Source organism: Coprinopsis cinerea, assembly GCF_000182895.1.
Source record: "Coprinopsis cinerea okayama7#130 chromosome 4 map unlocalized cont3.4, whole genome shotgun sequence".
Taxonomy (NCBI): domain Eukaryota; kingdom Fungi; phylum Basidiomycota; class Agaricomycetes; order Agaricales; family Psathyrellaceae; genus Coprinopsis; species Coprinopsis cinerea.
The window spans coordinates 1,497,537-1,514,939 of record NW_003307541.1 but is presented as its reverse complement, the minus strand read 5'-3'; the positions used below and the strand labels follow the sequence as shown (position 1 = coordinate 1,514,939).

The 17,403-nt window shown below is 51.7% G+C and overlaps 9 protein-coding genes across 9 annotated transcripts; 3 read left to right on the top strand and 6 right to left on the bottom strand.

Annotated features, from left to right (window-relative positions):
• Positions 1 to 84: 84 nt before the first annotated feature.
• CC1G_13460 (hypothetical protein) lies at positions 85 to 1,170 on the top strand (the record flags this gene model as incomplete). Its single annotated transcript, XM_001838714.2, has 1 exon — positions 85 to 1,170. The coding sequence occupies exon 1, from the start codon at positions 190 to 192 to the stop codon at positions 1,168 to 1,170; it is 981 nt and encodes a 326-aa protein (XP_001838766.1). The 5' UTR covers positions 85 to 189.
• A 700-nt stretch (positions 1,171 to 1,870) lies between these two features.
• Positions 1,871 to 4,786, bottom strand: CC1G_14378 (hypothetical protein; the record flags this gene model as incomplete). The annotated part of the gene is made up of 5 exons (XM_002911335.1): positions 1,871 to 1,953; positions 2,023 to 2,132; positions 2,194 to 3,372; positions 3,430 to 3,847; positions 3,895 to 4,786. 5 exons carry the CDS (start codon positions 4,784 to 4,786, stop codon positions 1,871 to 1,873), a joined length of 2,682 nt encoding a protein of 893 aa, XP_002911381.1.
• A 97-nt stretch (positions 4,787 to 4,883) lies between these two features.
• Positions 4,884 to 5,600, bottom strand: CC1G_13338 (hypothetical protein). Its single transcript, XM_001838711.2, has 2 exons — positions 5,418 to 5,600; positions 4,884 to 5,232 (listed from the first exon to the last, which is right to left on the bottom strand). The coding sequence occupies exons 1-2, from the start codon at positions 5,504 to 5,506 to the stop codon at positions 5,076 to 5,078; spliced, it is 246 nt and encodes an 81-aa protein (XP_001838763.2). The 5' UTR covers positions 5,507 to 5,600; the 3' UTR covers positions 4,884 to 5,075.
• Positions 5,601 to 5,784: 184 nt separating this feature from the next.
• CC1G_13337 (sulfite oxidase) lies at positions 5,785 to 7,070 on the bottom strand (the record flags this gene model as incomplete). Its single annotated transcript, XM_001838710.2, has 3 exons — positions 5,785 to 6,354; positions 6,416 to 6,691; positions 6,750 to 7,070. The coding sequence occupies 3 exons, from the start codon at positions 7,068 to 7,070 to the stop codon at positions 5,785 to 5,787; spliced, it is 1,167 nt and encodes a 388-aa protein (XP_001838762.2).
• Positions 7,071 to 7,504: 434 nt separating this feature from the next.
• On the bottom strand, positions 7,505 to 8,374 carry CC1G_13336 (hypothetical protein). Its single transcript, XM_001838709.2, has 6 exons — positions 8,293 to 8,374; positions 8,199 to 8,230; positions 8,091 to 8,124; positions 7,857 to 7,957; positions 7,778 to 7,785; positions 7,505 to 7,720 (listed from the first exon to the last, which is right to left on the bottom strand). Exons 1-6 carry the CDS (start codon positions 8,316 to 8,318, stop codon positions 7,661 to 7,663), a joined length of 261 nt encoding a protein of 86 aa, XP_001838761.2. The 5' UTR covers positions 8,319 to 8,374; the 3' UTR covers positions 7,505 to 7,660.
• Positions 8,375 to 8,563: 189 nt separating this feature from the next.
• CC1G_13335 (pre-mRNA splicing factor) lies at positions 8,564 to 9,943 on the top strand (the record flags this gene model as incomplete). The annotated part of the gene is made up of 6 exons (XM_001838708.1): positions 8,564 to 8,767; positions 8,854 to 9,334; positions 9,386 to 9,483; positions 9,534 to 9,673; positions 9,726 to 9,824; positions 9,883 to 9,943. 6 exons carry the CDS (start codon positions 8,564 to 8,566, stop codon positions 9,941 to 9,943), a joined length of 1,083 nt encoding a protein of 360 aa, XP_001838760.1.
• Positions 9,944 to 10,090: 147 nt separating this feature from the next.
• Positions 10,091 to 12,340, bottom strand: CC1G_13535 (DnaJ protein; the record flags this gene model as incomplete). Its single annotated transcript, XM_001838707.2, has 9 exons — positions 12,180 to 12,340; positions 12,011 to 12,112; positions 11,924 to 11,941; positions 11,682 to 11,864; positions 11,348 to 11,601; positions 10,961 to 11,263; positions 10,381 to 10,865; positions 10,162 to 10,304; positions 10,091 to 10,108 (listed from the first exon to the last, which is right to left on the bottom strand). The coding sequence occupies exons 1-9, from the start codon at positions 12,291 to 12,293 to the stop codon at positions 10,091 to 10,093; spliced, it is 1,620 nt and encodes a 539-aa protein (XP_001838759.2). The 5' UTR covers positions 12,294 to 12,340.
• A 190-nt stretch (positions 12,341 to 12,530) lies between these two features.
• Positions 12,531 to 13,645, top strand: CC1G_13534 (hypothetical protein; the record flags this gene model as incomplete). Its single annotated transcript, XM_001838706.2, has 5 exons — positions 12,531 to 12,576; positions 12,634 to 12,845; positions 12,900 to 13,013; positions 13,127 to 13,469; positions 13,512 to 13,645. The coding sequence occupies 5 exons, from the start codon at positions 12,531 to 12,533 to the stop codon at positions 13,643 to 13,645; spliced, it is 849 nt and encodes a 282-aa protein (XP_001838758.2).
• A 291-nt stretch (positions 13,646 to 13,936) lies between these two features.
• Positions 13,937 to 16,477, bottom strand: CC1G_12380 (hypothetical protein; the record flags this gene model as incomplete). Its single annotated transcript, XM_001838705.2, has 3 exons — positions 13,937 to 15,744; positions 15,816 to 16,078; positions 16,140 to 16,477. 3 exons carry the CDS (start codon positions 16,475 to 16,477, stop codon positions 13,937 to 13,939), a joined length of 2,409 nt encoding a protein of 802 aa, XP_001838757.2.
• Between the last annotated feature and the right edge of the window lie 926 nt (positions 16,478 to 17,403).

Below are 17,403 nucleotides of genomic sequence, written 5' to 3'. Positions count from 1 at the left end.
CGAACACTTGTGGCCCCGCGTGATGGCACTCGAGCGATTCGCGCGCGTCGCTCGATTTCTCAACTTGACCACCACCACGGTGCACGACACCACACTCGGGGCTTTACTCGTACTCTCAACCTATCGACCAGGCATCGCACCTCGCTCACAGCAAGCCCATAATCTACCCAACCAACCAGTTTCCCACCAATGGCAGACGTCCGCTCCCTCCTCAAAGCTAAACGCGCCGAAGCCCGCATCTCCCACCCCTACGCATCCTACACATCCGGGCCAACCCCCCAACTCAAATGCACAATCTGCCAATCCATAATCAAACACGCCTCCGCATGGGAGGGACACCTAGGGAGCAAAGCGCACCGACTAAACGTGGCGCGTATCCGGCAGGAGGAGGAGGAGCGGGCGAGGAGGGAGCATGAGGAATTGGTTAGGGCGCAGAGAGAGCAGATGGAGAGGGAGCAAGCGGAGAGGGAGGAACAGGAGAGGGAACATGTCCCAACGAAACGCAAAGCCTCAGACGCACCACCCGACGCCCAGAAGAAACCAAAACTAAAATCCGCACCAACCTCCTTCCCCGCCGACTTTTTCTCAGATCCAAACCGCCAACTACCCTCTCTCGACCCATCTTCCGACTCCGAGGACGATGACGACAATGACAACGCCCAAACCACGAACGACGCCAATGCAATGGCAGTCGACTCAACCCCATCCCAACCAGGCCCAAAAACAGCAATAGACGAAGAATACGAAGCATTCCAACGCGCCATGCTCGCAGAACAACAAAAAGACGCAGCAGAAACATTCGCGCAAGCTACAATCGCAGCCGAAGCCGAAATCTACACAGAGGAACAAATCAGCGGCTTCCCCGGTGCTCGTTCTGGTGCGGATGGTAGTGCGGACGCCGTAGGTGCTGCAGAACCAGAACCTCCAATGACAGAAGAAGAGCTTGCAGAAGCAAAACGCAAAGCAAAGGAGCTCGAGGAACGCGAGTTGATCATGGACAGGTTATTGGAAGAGGAACGGCTGCAGGAGGAAGCGGATATGCGGGTTGCTGCCATGAAGAGTAGGATTGAGGCGCTGAAGAAGAAGAGGGAAGCGAGGAAGGCTGAGAAAGGGAAGGGGAAGGAAGGCAAGGCCAAACAGAAGGAGGACGATGATAAGATGCAGACGTGAATATGTTGCTTCAAATATACTGGTTTCCGATAGCCAAGTCAAGGCTTCTCGGGTTCCCGAAATTCACATCCCAGGTATCTACCTACCAGCAAATGAAACGGAGAGCAACTTACATCGTGCTGGGGTCGTGGTGCACGACTACCGCAGATCTCTATATAGACAGTATGAAAACTTCGCGATTCTTATTCTAAAGCCTGCTCATTGTCTGGAGCGAAGCAATAATTTAACTACACAGATTTGACAGTTTCAACTTTCCAATAGCACCTTAGAAGTGGACTCGTCCTCTGAAGCCGAAGCAGAGGACGACATTGTTCTGTCCAATATATCCGACTCGGGAATCCAGACTTTCTATCGAGTTGCAAGGTAAGTTCTGTTCATTCAGGGTATACTAGGTAGGAGAACAGCCCTAACAGGACAAATCAAATTCACTTTCACTTCCCGTCATCCAGAATGGATTCATCGGAGCCCCTACCGTTTCCCCAACCCACACAACGCGCGTAGTGACCAAGCTCATCTTTACACCAGTTCAAATAAACGAGAGGACGCTCCGAGCCCCCGTACGGTAAATTGTATGGATGGGTCTGAATCCGTAGAACAAGACCTCATCGGGAAGGTCAATATTCCAGCACTCTGTGACCCTTAAGCCTCGAGAGTACGCCCCGAGTTTTTTCGGAGGCGGCATCCGAACCAAACCTGAAGATCATTCACCACCAAACACACTCGCATAACCAAACGCCTCGAAACCGAATTCCTCATTCATGACGGATGTAAGAAAGTCTGTAGCTGTAGAAAAAGGAGGAGGGTTAGCACCAAAACATCATACTCCAGATAGACGGGAATGGTAAAAGGCACGTACATAAGGATCATAAGCATGCAACACCTCTCTTAACTCCCTCCTCGAAATCTCCGCTCGATAAAGAATCTCATCATCCGACCTCTTCCCATCAAAATACTGGTTAATCCTATATCGCGAAAAGGTCAGCAAGAGTCACAGCGATGAGAAAGAAAAAGCCTTGAACTCACAACTCAAACCGTCTCTTAATCTGCGGAGCCTTCCCCTCCGACATAGCAGCCAGCCACCTCCTCTGAATCGGAGTCGCCCGTCCAGGATCATTAATCATACTCGCAGTAAAATCATCCTCCTTCTCAGATCCAGTCGTCACCTCAGTCTCATCATCGTCATACTCGTCCCTCACACGCTCCCCATCCCCCGAAAACACGTCCTCCTCTTCGTCCCCTTCACCATCCCCATCCTCCTCCCCTTCATCATAATCGTCGTACTCGTGGTCGTAGTCATATTCGTCGTACGAATTATACGCACTACTGCTGTTGCTCCGAGCAACCCGATGTTCCTCCCCCTCCAACCCACCCTCATCATCCTCATCCTCCCGAATAACCAACTCACTAATCGAACTCCCCTTACTCGCCCTCGAATCCGAAGAACTCAAGCGCCTCGTCGGTTTCGTACGACGCTGAGTAGGAAGGAGCGAGAGCCACGAAACCTCCGACGGCGTCCGACTAGTCGCATTAGTCGTCGTACTACCCCCCGAAGTCGACGGTCCCTCCGCAGTATGACTAACATCAAAATCATCCAGATCCAGATCCAGATGATGCCAATGTCCATGTCCATGGGACCGACTCAAACTAATCCCACCTCTCCACTGACTCCTCCCCCTCCCTCGACCCGTCCCACCCCCACCTCCCCCTCCCCTCCCAAACACTCCCTTCCCTCTCTCCCTCCTCCTCTCCCTGTCCCTCTTCCTCACAAGCTCCCTCTGCCTCCTCCTCCACACCCTCTGCTTAATCTCAGGCGTAACAACAATCCGAATCCTCAAATGCAGCGTAATCAACAGCTCCCTCTTCAACATCCACAACACCACATCATGATACATCGGTATCAACTCCTTCCTCTGCACCACCGCTGCGAAGAAGTGGTTATTCGATTGTTGAGCTAGAGAATAGCTTATCGCAGCTAGGATGCGCGGGAGAGACGGAATAGCAGGGTGATTGAACTGTTGGTTGAACTGGTGCGAGAGGGTGGAAAGCGAAGCGGGGAATTTAGAGGGGAGCGCAAAGATAGTCTTGAGTCCCGGATTGACGATATCCACGATTTTAGCACGTCGGTGTTGGACTAACCACCTTACCACCGGATAAACCTGGGATTCAAGATCCCAGTCCAGAAGGCTGGCCATATCGGCAAGCCTGCAGGACAGTTCAATCAGTCAGCTGCAAGCGAAGCAAAGAGGAAAAGGAACATACGACAAAGTAATAGAAGCAGTCTCCAAAAACCGAATCAACCCCTCCGCAAGCGCCCGATCCTCCACACTAACATGCGGGCCTCTCAAACTCGCAATAGGATCCTCCAACTCATCCGACCCATCCAACAACAACAAACTCTTCCACGGCGCCAACGCAGGCAACCTCCAACCAAAACTCAGCTCTGGGCCCCAATTCTGCTGTTCCTCATCATCTGGGCGTTCAATCGAGTCCGGATCAAGTTCGCTGTCGTTGTGCAGCAGTGTGTCGAGGTAAGGAGGGAGTTGGAGTTCAATGGGGATGTTGTTGAGGGTGACGTAGGCTATGGAACGAGTCTTGATTGCTTCGTAGACACATTTCATCGCGGAGGCGATGGAGGAAGCCTGGAGTGCCTGGTTCACGAACTCCTTGTATGGTTGGCCTGCAAATCGTCAGCGTACAATCCATAGATCGACAGAATAAACACACCTTGTTCAGCAAACGATTCCTTCATGGGTATGAGGACATCACATTCAGCCTCGACAAAGTTGGAGAGGACTTGCTCTTGGAACAAGACAGCAGTGAATGTGAACACCACCTGCTCATAGATGATATCAAAATACTTCAAGACATTGCCTGAAGCAGAAGACGACGGGTCAGGGAGATCCAACACAAACGCCAACTGAAACTTTTGCATCCACGACGGTTTCTTGGGTTTAACCGCCGCCGTCGTCGTCGTCGTCGAACTCGCCACGCCCTCCTTCCCATTCTCCGGCGCCAACGCACTAGCAGGATTCGGACTCTTGGATTTGCCACTCCCCTCCCCCTCCTTCGCCTTCTTCTCCTTCCCCTCCCGGCCTCTCACACTCCCCTTGGTAGGCTCCGGCCTAAACTCCCACTCCCCCCTCTCATTCGCAGCAACCGGATGCCCAAGGAACGCCAAATCATCCACAATAAGCTCAAACTTCTGGTGGCACTTGTTGCTCTGCGGACACAGTAAAGACGCAAGGAACTCGCCAGAGTATCCAAAAAGATTGTCGTATTCGCGCACATAGATGCTGTTATCGTCGTCCTTTCCGAACGAGACCCGTTGCGTGCTCGGGCGCTCCCAGGCGTATTCAGGGTCGTTCGCATAGTCTTTGTCGTCTCGTTTGGGGGACGAAGCACCCGTGGCCGTAGGATTAGGATTGTTGCCTTTGGTGGGGACGGTAAACCCAGAAGCACGCCATGGATTATCGATCTGAGCGATGAAGACGTCCGAGTCTGGTTTTGGTCTACACAGGCGGGGAGACGCGACTGGATTGGGCGGCCAGCGGAATACAAGGTTGGCGCCTTTGGCAGAGGTTGTTATGAGGATTATGGCCGCTAGTGTTTCGGCCATATTGTTCGTGAGCAGAGATTGTTATGAGGGCATGGTCGTGGTAAGAAGAAAGACGCGATTGCTCTGATCTCGGTCTTCTTAGATTCGGCAACTAAACTCAACGACAAGAGATAAATAGAATATTGAGCGCAATACAATATAGCTGGTCGGTTCCTCCAACATCTAAAGCGCCATCCCTCCCTAATCCCAACCCATGAATCCAAAGGGCGTAAGGTCGAAAACTATTGTCGTCGAGGTCATAAAGGCCCATGAAAAGCTCCCCAAAGCCACGCTACGAGGGGAACCCTCTTCACGAAGAACCTGCAGGAGGCTGAGGCTGGTCCCTCTTGAAATAGGAGCTATTCACAGCCGTTCCCTGCAGCATGTCAAACACCGTCTCCCCAACTCCCAAAAACTTGTCGGCTATTCCGCGAGCAGTAGGGTCGGAGATGAGCGTTGTGTCGGGGCTGTACGGGGAGTAGACGAGTGGAGGTATCGTAGGCGACATTGTAGTCGGATCGTTTGGAAGTAGTCGTCGTCGTATGGAATGTGGCAAGTCGGCGGGTCGTCGTGGGTTTTCATCCACAAAGTGTGCATTGGTAAACGTGCAGCGTCAGCGAACACCCTCCCAACATAACCCAAAAACACACACCTGAACCCACTCGACCTCCTCACACCAGCAAGCACCGTCGAAAGCAGCGCTGCATCAAACGCATAGTGGAACAATCGTCCGAATGCCATCCTCGTCGTTTGTTGTTTTCGTTATTGGGGGTTCCTCTAGAGGTTCTCTGAAAGCTTGAAGCTCGTTTAGGCTCTCCAAAAGCAAAGGAGACGGGTGGTCTAAGTGGATCGGAATCAAGTGCTTATAACCCGAATTCACGGACTGCGCGTGTGATGTCTACCGCGTCGCACCGGCAGGGCCAGAACGCGTCCTCTCGGCTTCATGCGTACAGGGTCTCAAAATAAAATAAAATAAACTGCACACATATCCATTCCAATACAGTCCTATAAGAAAAAAATCACCACTCCCCAACACCCCAAGCATTATACGCCACGCCCCTCAAATTCCACACCCCCTCCTTCGGCTGCCTCCTCCCCTCACTATCAACCGCACAACTCCTAACCCTCCCACTCACCTCAACACCATCAACCTCAACCTCCCAAAGCGTCCAACTCCACCTCCCCTCCTGATACGTTATAGTAGCAGGATACCACGTCTCCCCATCATCAACAGTAACCTCCACCCCCTTCACATTACTACCCTCCCCACCAGGAACCGCATACCCCTTGACCAAAATCGCTGTCCCGCTCGGCGAGGACGACGAAAGAGGCGTGACCGACCCCACAACCGAGTTTAGCGGTAAAGTGGTCATGGAGGGGTATTTAGCCCACACGTCAGGCGTAGCCAGCGCTTTAGAGTCGATCGAAGGGGGTAGGATCTTATAATCCCTCTGCTGATAATAATTCGGCGATTCTGATGTCGAAATAGTAATCGTATCCACCCATTTGACCCAGCGTGCGCCTAGGTATCCAGGTACGACCACACGAAGAGGGCCACCATGGTCCGGGGTAAGCGGTTCACCATTCATCTACCCAAACAAAAGCACCCTCAGTTCCAGCATTGAGTTAATAGAAAAACGAATAACCCACCTCATAAGCAAGCAACACATCCCCCATCTCATCCAACGCCTTCCCAAGCGGGATGGACGCCCCATAGTACTTATCATCCTCACACAACGTCGCATACGAGGCGAAGCACACATGCATATCCTCCTCCCTCGCCTCCGCAGTGTCAACCCCAGCCGCAAGGATAACATCCCTCAACAAAACACCTCCCCATCTACAATTGGCAATAACACCATCGCTCCAGGGTACACCATTCACCTTCTTAATAACACCCATCTCCTTCCTCCTTATCCCAGCGCACTACCCAAGTACCGTCAGCTCCTTTCCTCATAGCATATAACAAGGAAAGAGTACACACCTGAAGAACAGCAACAACCTCCCTTTTCCCAAACGCACCCTTCAACTCACGCACCGTCCAACTCCTCCCACTCTTCACACACCCACCAACCTGCACCCTATACGTCTCCTCATCAAACACCCTAACAGGACCATGGTTCCTACAATACACCAAATCCTCAGGCGTAATCGGGAACTCGACGAGAGCTGCAGCACTAGGCTCCGCATTGAACGGCTCCTTGGCTTGAATCGTCAGGAGCGAGGAGTGTGGAGGTTCGTTGGTATAGTCCATGCCCATAGGAGTCGGCGGTGTAGTAGCAGTCATAGTAGTCGTAGTAGCCATAGCAAGATACAGATTCCAAGCGGCGGGGTATCACTTGGAAGCGCAAGGTAGGTTGTGGAATGAGCACAGAGTAACAGCCGACAGCAGCCATGTTTATAATCCACACAGCCCGGATCTAGAGCCAGCCAGTGGTCACGCATCTATCCCCAGCCTTTTCGTGCGCGTGCACCCTGCTCGTCATTTGGGGAACCAAGAACAGGTAAAGACAGAACATGGTGGTTCACATTCAAAAAGACTTCAAAACGCTCAACAGACGCTCGCCGCTGCCTGGCACAACGCTCTCGATGTCGCCATCGAGTGCAATTTTTCACGTGACAGCCAGGCACAGGACGTCCATAGTCTTCTCCAGGCGTCTTCCCAAGAAATGAATGTAACTTCCTACGCAATAGACGCGCTCTCCAACCCCAACTCATATAAAACGCTTCACTCTCGAATTCCACCCAACTGAATTGGAATTACTGGCATGTATATATAACAACACGACGCGCTCCTTGAGTGGTACACGCCGAGTGCATCAATACAACAAAAAAGGCTTGCTTGCTTTCTAGGCGGAAGGGTGCAGAAACTCAAAAAGAGACTCCAAAAACACTCTAAGGCTCTAGGGACGCAGGGAAGGTGCCGCTCTCGCGCTGCTCATCCCACTTGGAGATCTACAAAACGTGTCAGGGTCCAGTCATAAACGAGGCAAACAATATTTGAAAACATACCCATTCATCTACACGCGGAGGGAGGAAGGACAACATGTAAGTCAATGCACCATGACAAAGAGAGACAGGAGCTACGCACTAGGGCAAAGCGAGTTGTAAGCCTTCTTGAACTGCTTGCAAGGAGCATAGTCCTCTCCCTTAGCAGCGACACACTTGAAGTAATCGCAGTAGTTTTGCCAGCTACACGTCCCCATCCCAAAATCCAAAAGCCAAAACGCAACAATGCCCAACGACCATCCAACAAAAAATGCCCCAACCAGAAAGAAAACGCCGTCAGTGACAATTTTGAACGCGACGGGCAAAGTGTACGCACCAGTTGCGGGTCTGGTTGGTGTTAGGAAAACGAGCTAGAACAACCCAAAATCCCAATAAGCCTCCTCTTCCCAACTCTCCTACACCACCACCACAGGCAACAACGTACCGTCAAATCCAACAGTCTGGAGAACGTATTTGCTGTAACCACCCAACGTATCAGCCTCCCTCCCGCCAACCAAAACGACAAGTCTAAAACCCACCTTGAGAGCTCAGCAGCGTCGGACATCTTGGGCGAGTTAAAAAGTTGTCGAAGAGCGAGTGACGGTGAAGGGCGGAAGGAGCGGTTGGTCAAGCCAGTTCTGTCGTCGGGTTTTGGCGGAACGCCTGATGCCTAAAAGCGGTGCTCTATTATGTAAGCGGAGCTGGCGAGAACTGGGCTCTGGACTGTGCGCCCCGTCCCGGAACTCAATCCAGCGACGACATATCATCAACGACCAGCTCTAGCGCCGAGCCTTATTGAATACCCTCAACATGGACGCTCTCAAAGCAGAGATTGCAGCAAAACGCAAAGTCCTAGAGGAAGACCCAATCTTGGCTCAACGCCCCACAAAGTACATGCGCAGAGGCGACATCGAACGTATCAAAGAAGAACAAGAACGCAAAGCAGAAGAAGAAAAACGTCGAAAACAAGAAGAAGAACGGCGTGAAGCCGAAGCTCGTGCTTCAGCCAAGAGAGTGAGTCCACCCACCCTCCCCCACCTCTCCTCCTCCTCCCAATCCCTCAATAGAACAGTATAAACTAAAGCATGGCTGGAGAATAGGCAGCTTCCAAGTCCAAATCACCCTCTAAATCACCAGGTCTGCTGAGCTCCGAACGTGAAGGTTCCGAACAACCAAAAGAATCCACCTTCAACACAATCTCAAACGAAGAAACAATCCGCCGTCTACGCGCTAAAGGCCAGCCCATCCGCCTCTTCGGCGAATCAGACAAAGACAGACGACTCCGTCTCCGCGCTCTCGAACTCATCGAGGAGAAGGACCATGCGAGACATGGAGGGCAGAACGACTTTAAGAAGGCCCTGGAGGATGTGGAGAAGACGGAACAGGAGATGAAGGCTAAAGCGGAGGCTCAGGCGGAGAAGGGGAAGAAGAAGGATACGACTGGCGAGAGAGATGGAAGTGGGAATACCATTTTGGACTTGGATTTGATCAAGACCGACCCGGATAGACTGTATCCTATCATTTACTACGCCCTCAAGCGGATATTGAAGGAATGGGAAGAGTCTATGGATGAGAGGCCGGGTGAGTATCCTTTCTCGCTGACCGTTGAACTATTATTTATCCCCAGTACAGAGGAAGTGAAACGAACAAGACAAGGCAAACTCGCAGCAGCGACTCAAGTCCAGTCTGCAGAGTACCTCAAACCACTATTCAAACAACTCCGGTCAAGAGTACGTCCTCTCAACCTCAGCCTAGCACACCCCACTAACCATATCCACAGTCCCTACCCAGCGACATGCTCGCCCGAATTGCAGAAATCGTCCACTTTACCCAAAAACGACAGTACCAACGCGCCAACGACGCATACCTTCGTCTCTCAATCGGAAACGCACCCTGGCCTATTGGTGTAACCATGGTTGGGTACGTCGCATTTCCCCTCCTCCCTTGTCAGCATACTCATATCGTCATACAGTATCCACGAACGCTCAGCACGAGAAAAGATTTCAGCAGACCAAGTCGCTCACGTCCTCAACGACGAAGTCAGTCGGAAATACATCCAGAGTCTGAAACGGTGCGCCACCTTTCGTCCTCACACAACCCTCGCCCATACTCATTCATTCCCCTTTCAGGCTTATCACTTTCTCACAAACCAGATACCCACCAGACGACATTTCGCAGCTTATGGGTTGAAGGACAGGTCGAGATGGGCACTGCTTCACCGCATGTTGGGGATTTTTTTGTGAGATTATCGTTTTCCTCGCTCTTGGTTGTATGTACATTATTCCAGTTAGTATATCACTAATATCCTCTGGTTGAGAATCCATTTGATTGTACAGTCTAGTATGCCATTGTCCACTGAAAGATATGCTATGTAGGTATGTGGGATGGTACATGTCCTCTAAAAGCACCTTCACCGCTTCTTCCCCCTCCCCTTCTTCCCATTCTGCGGTGGAGGGTGCTCTGCAGTAGCAGCCGCATGCCCCTCGGCCTTGATATGCGCAAACAACTTCGTCTTGCTTCAAACTCTTCCTGACAGACATTACACTCGAAACTACAACCCCACCAGTAAGTCTCCGCCGCAAGCGACAACAATAGATATATAGAGCCAATATTTACCTGCGTCGCACTACTCTCAGCCTCCCCAGCAGCCGTCTGCTTCTGTTTCCTCTTCGCCCTCTTCAAAGCAGCCGCTTTCATCTGCGGAGGCGGAGTTGCCCCCGCACCTCCACCTTCAGAGTTCTCATCCCCCACAGGCGTCTGCGTCCCGGAAGCCTGCTGACTTTCGCTCGCTAAAGCATCCAATTTAGCCCTCCTCAACGCTCTCCTCTCAGTTTTGCTAAGCGGCATCATCTCTACATCGTCGTCTTCAAGCTGCGGCGTGGGCGTGGATTTAGGTGTCGATTTCGGCTTGGGTTTCGAAGATGGTGGATGGTCGGAAGGCTCAGATGTTTCTGACAAAGGTGGGGAACTCGGCCTTATTCCCTGCTCCTCCCCTTCTTCTTCCTCCTCCTTGTTCGCCTCTTCCTCCCTAGCCCTCCTCTCCATCTCCATCTCCGCCTCCGCCTCCATCGCNTCCTGCAACTCCAACTCNTCCTCATCCTCCTCCATCTNCCTCTTAACCTCTCAATCTCCCTCAAATGCTTCTTACTCCTATCAAGAATATTACACGCCGCCTCACTCCTAAACGACTACCCACACCCCACGCACTCCCACTCCTCCTCATCATTCTCGCCTTCAACCAACCCCCACTCCAGATCCGCGTGGCTCTTGTGAAACGCGGGGTCAACCTTCTGCCAATCTTGTTCGACATAGTTCTCGAGATCAAGTTGAGCCGTTTGTTTCGAAGTGGGAGTGGAGGCGGATTGGGAGGCAGCAAGTGTCTGCTGCTCCTTCTCGTACTTCTTAAACCGCGGATCGCGTTTCCTGAGGAACTTGACCAGCGCACGGACAGTCTCATTATACTCCCTCCTCGCATCATCCCTCGCCTTCTTATTATCCTTCTCCATCAACCTACAAATCCCAAACACCCAGCACCAATTAACCATTAGAATATCACAAGAAACAGCACAAATCACATTAGCAAATGCAACGAACCTTCGCACACGCCTATCCGGCGCCTCCGACAACCTCCACTGCTCCACCCACCCAAACTCCTTCTCCGTCGCAAAATTCGACCAAACGCTATAAAACTCCCTAGCAGCCCCGTCCGCATTCGTTCGTTTCTTCATCTCTGTCGTCCAAGGCCAACTTGAATACCCAAACGAAGGGTACCCAGAGGCGTCCGGGTCGAGCATCGCTTCTTCCGATTGAATACGGCTGAAAAGATTACGGTAGATCGAGAAGAAGCCCTGTTTTATTATATGTAGAAAAGCCAGACGATTGCGCATTCAGCAAAAAAGCATACGAAAAGAGAACAAGCGACACATACATTCTCCTCATCATGAAACCCATCCCAAATAGTAGCATCAAAGAACCTCGCAAGATGCCTAGTCGTCAACCCCCGATCCTTGGTCCTAGGCGCCTTATTCCCCGTCCTAATATCCTCAAACACCACATCCCCATCGGCCTCCGGTACCAAATTCGCTTTATGTGAGTCGTACCAGGCGCGTTCCTGACGAAGGCATTCGTTGAGATATAAGCTTTTCCAACTGGTGAATAGGTTTAGATTACTTGTTCGTCACTGAGGACCTAAGTTGGGGTGGTGGTGTAATGAGAATGAGAAATGGGTGGAAGGGAAGAGAGGTGGAGAAGACGAACCTCGTACGCCTGCTGAATGACCGCAAACTTTTTAGTTGCTTCTTCTATATTATCATGGTTCTTGTCCGGATGGTTTATGAGCGCCAACCGACGAAACGATTTCTACATACACCCATCCAATAAGCCAATCCACATCCATAGATTAGATAGAACCCCACAAGCAACACACCTTGATCTCATCCGGCGTAGCGTCCTCTGCAACCTCTAAAATCTTATAATAATCAACAACAGCCTCACTCTGCTGTTCATCTCCACCACGTTGCGCAGACTCGCTAGCACCCATATCTCAAACAAACCAAGAAAAAAGCAAGAACAGAAAAAAGAGAAACAAAGTATGTAGGAAGATGAAGGACCTAAATTGACTCGCTCGCCCATCTCGGAGGCGGTAACAGCCCACTCATCAATCGATCAAAATATGACTAAGCGCCCTGGGCGGCGCGACGCGCTCAATTTCCTCTTCTGACGTAGACGACCGTGTCCCCTCCTCCTTCCTCCGAATTCAATTCAATTCTCAAAAACAATGGTCGACTTCTTTGGTTCCTCGAACGCTACTCTCAGCTCCGCTGGTACGCCTTTACCTTCTCCACATACCCAGATTCTAAATAGGATATTTGGCCAAATAGACATGGTCGCGAAGAAGGAAGCTGTGAAGCGCCAGATTCAGGCAGAGACTGGACTCGCTCAGGCTCAGGAACTCATGAACGTGGGTCATGCTCTACTTGGAGGAACAACGTATTTCAAACTTACACTTGGTGAACGGCTGCAGAACTCGACTGAGAAGTGCTACGCACGGTGTATCGTCACACCCGGTAACGACTTGTCAAACAAGGACAAGGTACACTCTCCTTCTACTACACTTCACGAATACATACTAACCCTCCCAACGCAGACATGTCTGGCCTCTTGTTTCGACAAGTATCTCCAAGCCTGTACGTCCCCTCCCTCATCCCATCCAAAACCCATGCTTACTTACCCCGCGCCTACCCGAATTCCAGTCAACACCGTAAGCAGGACATACACCGCCCGCGTCCAACGCGAACGCCTCCAACAACAACACCAACACACCGAGACCATTTTCCAATGATAAAACAAAAACGGCGGTTGACGACTTTGTAGACGTCCTACACTACTTATTGGCTTATTGGACCCCCATCCCCCACCTACCACCTAATGCAAAAGTATTTCTGGGCCATAGGCCGGACTCGCTGGAACTACTTGTCGCTGGTCTCCGCTCTGTGTGAATGTGAAGAAGATTGTCGTCCTGGCTTGCTTTCGCGACCAACTTGGGATGGAATTACCAGAAACTGGTGTAATCCTGCCCTTCCGCCCCAGGAGCTGTGTGAGAGAATGCAGAACACCCGAAAGACACCCGGATGGTGTGTCCGGAGCCACAAAAATATACGATTCGTCAAACTGGAAACCAAGTCACAAGAAATAGTCCTTCCAAAACGAAGATACGGTATGTGTTATATGTACTAACCACTGCTGCTACTCCTTCCAGTTCTACTCCCACCACTCCCCCATCCAAGGTACCTGCCACTGCCACCTGCAAACTACAATTACACCCCAAAAAATCCATTAACCGTCCTCGCCACCATATGCATCCTCGAGAACGGGATCAAAAAACTATCCTAGTCAAAAAAACCACCTGGTATCACAAAACGAGAGGCTGGGAGGGGGAATATTAAAGTATTAAGGTATCTAATCTAGAGCTGCATGTCAGTACACTAAAGTGAGACAGATTATAACTGTGCAAGTAAGTATGTATGTACTACGCGGAAAGTATCAAGAACAAAACATTAAGAACACGCTAGACAAATTAAAGGGCCACCAAGCTTCAAGAGGAAAGACCCAGGATAAGCTAAAAGAATAACACGGTAACATGCAACGTCCACCTCCAAAAAAGACGCCCATCCAAAAAAAAAGCTAAAGCCACTGGCTATGCGAATGCGACGAACCATACTCTCCACTAGCCTCCAAAGCCGAAGATCCGAAATTTACACTCTGAGAATGCGAAAGGGAATGCGAATAAGAATGAGAACGTAAATGCGAATGCGAATGATGCAAAGTTTGGTCTGGCACCTGCTGCTGGCCCATCTCCCCAAGCTGCTGATGAACCTGGTGAAGAGGCTGCAAATGCGAATGGGAATGCGAACGGGAATGTGAATGCTGTCGTGGCCGGTATTGCTGTTGCTGTTGTTGCTGCTGTTGTTGTACATGAAAACGTGAATTAGAATTAGGATCAGGAACACCTGAAGAAGGATGCAAAGCCGAATCAGTAGTAGAGTAAGAATGCAAATTAGAATGTGCTTGTGAGGTAGAATGTGAATGCAGATTAGGCTGTGAAAGCGAGTGATTGGAATTGTAAAGCGTGGTTGCAGTGGAAGTCGAGTATTGGTCCACCGCCTGCATTTGCTGAAGCTGTTGCTGCTGCTGCTGACCATCGGGTATGTATCCTCCTGCAGAATACGAAGGAACGACGTGCGAGGAATCGAGCGCAGTAGGCTGGGCATGGTGGTACCCCGCAACACCGCTTGCGTTCCCCGCGGCGGTGGGGTAAGAAACAAGCTCGTATTGACCGGACGTGCCAACAGGATAACCTTGGCCCAAAGGGTTATGTTCGACCGGGGACAGGTGGCTACCATGTCCATGACCAGAAGCATATCCCTGCATCCCAGTATCGACGGCTGGCGGTTGGTTGGTGCGATCGGAGTAATACCCGTAGGAAGGCTGCTCAGCGCCGGAGTGGGCCTGGCTTGCAATGGACGGAGGTGCCACAGCAGGGGGAGCAACGGCCGCAGAATGGCCTTCCGACGCACCCATACCGACGTGATATGCTTGGTCGTATCCACCCTGCACCTGCTGCTGGTAAGCATGGCCTCCAACAACAGCCTGGCCCGTCATCGAAGCCGTAGCAGCAGGGTCCTGTTCAAGGCCAGGATTCATCGGCGTACCCGCTTCAGATCCTTCGTAATAGATGACAGGCTCCATCGCCCCAGGTTTGAACGGCACAGGAGCATGGTACAGTGGCGCCCGGGAAGTCACCACCTGGCCTGGCTCTATGGGCGTGATAGGACTATGCCCATATTCCGCAGGACTGTGCGCATACCCAACTGGCGTCGCAGGCAACGCGGTAGCATCAGCGAGAGTGGGCGGCGTAGTCGACACAAAACTCTGGCTCGAAGGCGTTCCCGCGGCGCACGCATAGTGGGTCGGACTCGAGGATTGGACATTGCGCGAGGAAGCGGAAGAGATCGAATTATGGATCGTGCGAACCAAGTGCGCAAGTTGAGCCGCTTGACCAGTCAGCTGCTGCAGCAGATTCTGGGTGCCTTGTTGATCTTCCGTCCAGTCCCCACATGAGGCCCATTCGAAAGGCCGTCGCCCACTCCGAGTCCCACTACCAACTCCACCTGCACTCCCATCACCACCTGCCGTAGGCGTCGCAGTCCCATCCGGACTAGGTTCTGAGCTCCGCTGCGGTTCGATGTAGAAATAAGGTGGACGGGAGAGGATGAAAGACGCCCTCCCGACCCCGGGCGAGACATGATCAAAGCTTGCCTCGAGGATGATTGAATATGGAACGTCCATCTTGAATCCGCGGTTGTTCGAGTTGATGTACCATGTGAGGCAGCGACGCGCTGGGCAAGTGTAAGTCACCAAACTGTACTTGGTATCTGCGACGCGTTTCCAGGTGCCGATGCGCAGGTGGGTGGCTGGAATTATTGTCACGGCTGTACATCGTCAAAATGGAGAGTGCGGAGTGTTAGTCGAGAGGAGAATATGTGAACAAACAGGTACGCACGTGAAGTCTCATTGAGAAGGTGTTGCAGTTCAAAGTCAAACCCCGTGGTGAGAGGCGGAGGAGGTGTAATGGAACGCGTCAACGGCTGGGAGGCGGAGGGCTGAGGAAGAGGCGGGCTAGGAGCAGGAAGCAGCGGAGGCCGCGAAATGACGCGCGCTTCAGGCGTCGATCGACGCGTCGTTGGAGCTGACACCGGTTTAGGCGCGTGTTTCGAGCGCCTTTGACGCTTTGCTGCTCCCGTTATATTCTTCTCCTTTGCCCGACTGGCACACGAGCCCGTTAATAAAACCGTGTATTCACGTCGGGAATATCGAATAAACGCACCGATTCTGAAACCAAATCTGCGTCTGCCTCTCCGACATCTGCAACTCCTCCGCAATCTCTTTCCGCACCATAGGCGGAGGCGCCGGATCCATCGCAAATAATTCTTCAAGGCGCTTCAATTGGACATGGTTGACTCTCGACCGTTTCTGTTTCGGCTTCGGGGCAGGGGCATCGGTCATACTGGCATTGCTCGTTGAAGCAGCTCCTTGGCTGGAAGACGGTTCGGTATACTCGGACGTGGCTGGTGAAGGCGCGGCACTGGAACCATCGATCGACTCGTAATAGGGCGACGATGCTGATTGCAGCGGTGTAAGCATGCGAGGCTGGGACGGGTCCATTTCCTTCCGTCACGCTGAGCCGTAGGGTGGTGAAGTGAGGGCGTTATGACGCGTTGGCGAACATTAAAGGTGGGTAGCGTAAGATAGTAATTCACTAGACTCTACAACGTGAAGAAAGGACATTAGTTTCGACGATTATTGAGGTTCGGGTGACGTAGCAGCAGAGCGGAATGGACTCACCGAACCGGACGAGTTCGTTTGGTACACGGTTTCGGCCAGCGAACGGTTTCTCGAAAGAGTTGAAACGTTAGGCAGTTAGTTAGTACAGTAACGATAGTATTAACACAGTTGGGGTGTAGACGGGCGAAAGGAGAGAGAGAGAGAAAGGGTAATCCAGGTGCAAATCAAGTTCAAATTGACATGGAATCCGAGGGCGGCGCAGAATTAGGAGTAAGTCGGGCCTTAACTCGGAAAGGGAACGAACATTGTGGGACTGTTCGCTAGTTGGCAACTTGGCTCCAGCCCCAGAAAAAGGACTACCGTATGTGGGATAATTTGATGCAGACAAGATTCAGGAACTCCTTGAAGGAGATGGATTGGACACTGGACCCTTGTCGCCAGGTTGTGCATCCCAACGCCCGGCCACACGTCCCGAAAACAGTTTTCGAGAAGCACCCAAGCCTCCGTTGGGCGCTTGTTGCAAGTTGAGCCACGGTGAGCGTCGAGGTGGCAATGTTCCGCGAACATGTTTTGGCCCTTGGAATGCGCAAGGTACATTGCGCCTCGCCTTTTTTTCCCTTTGGAATGTTCCATAGGTGGCCAGATGACGCACAAAAAGCAAGTGAGTGGTTACGCCCTTACGGCTCCTGTCAGGGCTACAGCGCAGCTTGTACACACAAAGTGGCACCTCACCATGTTGACCATCAACGTAAGGATTCTTCAAAAGAAATTTTAGGCGCCCGAACTAAACCCTTTCTGGTACATCT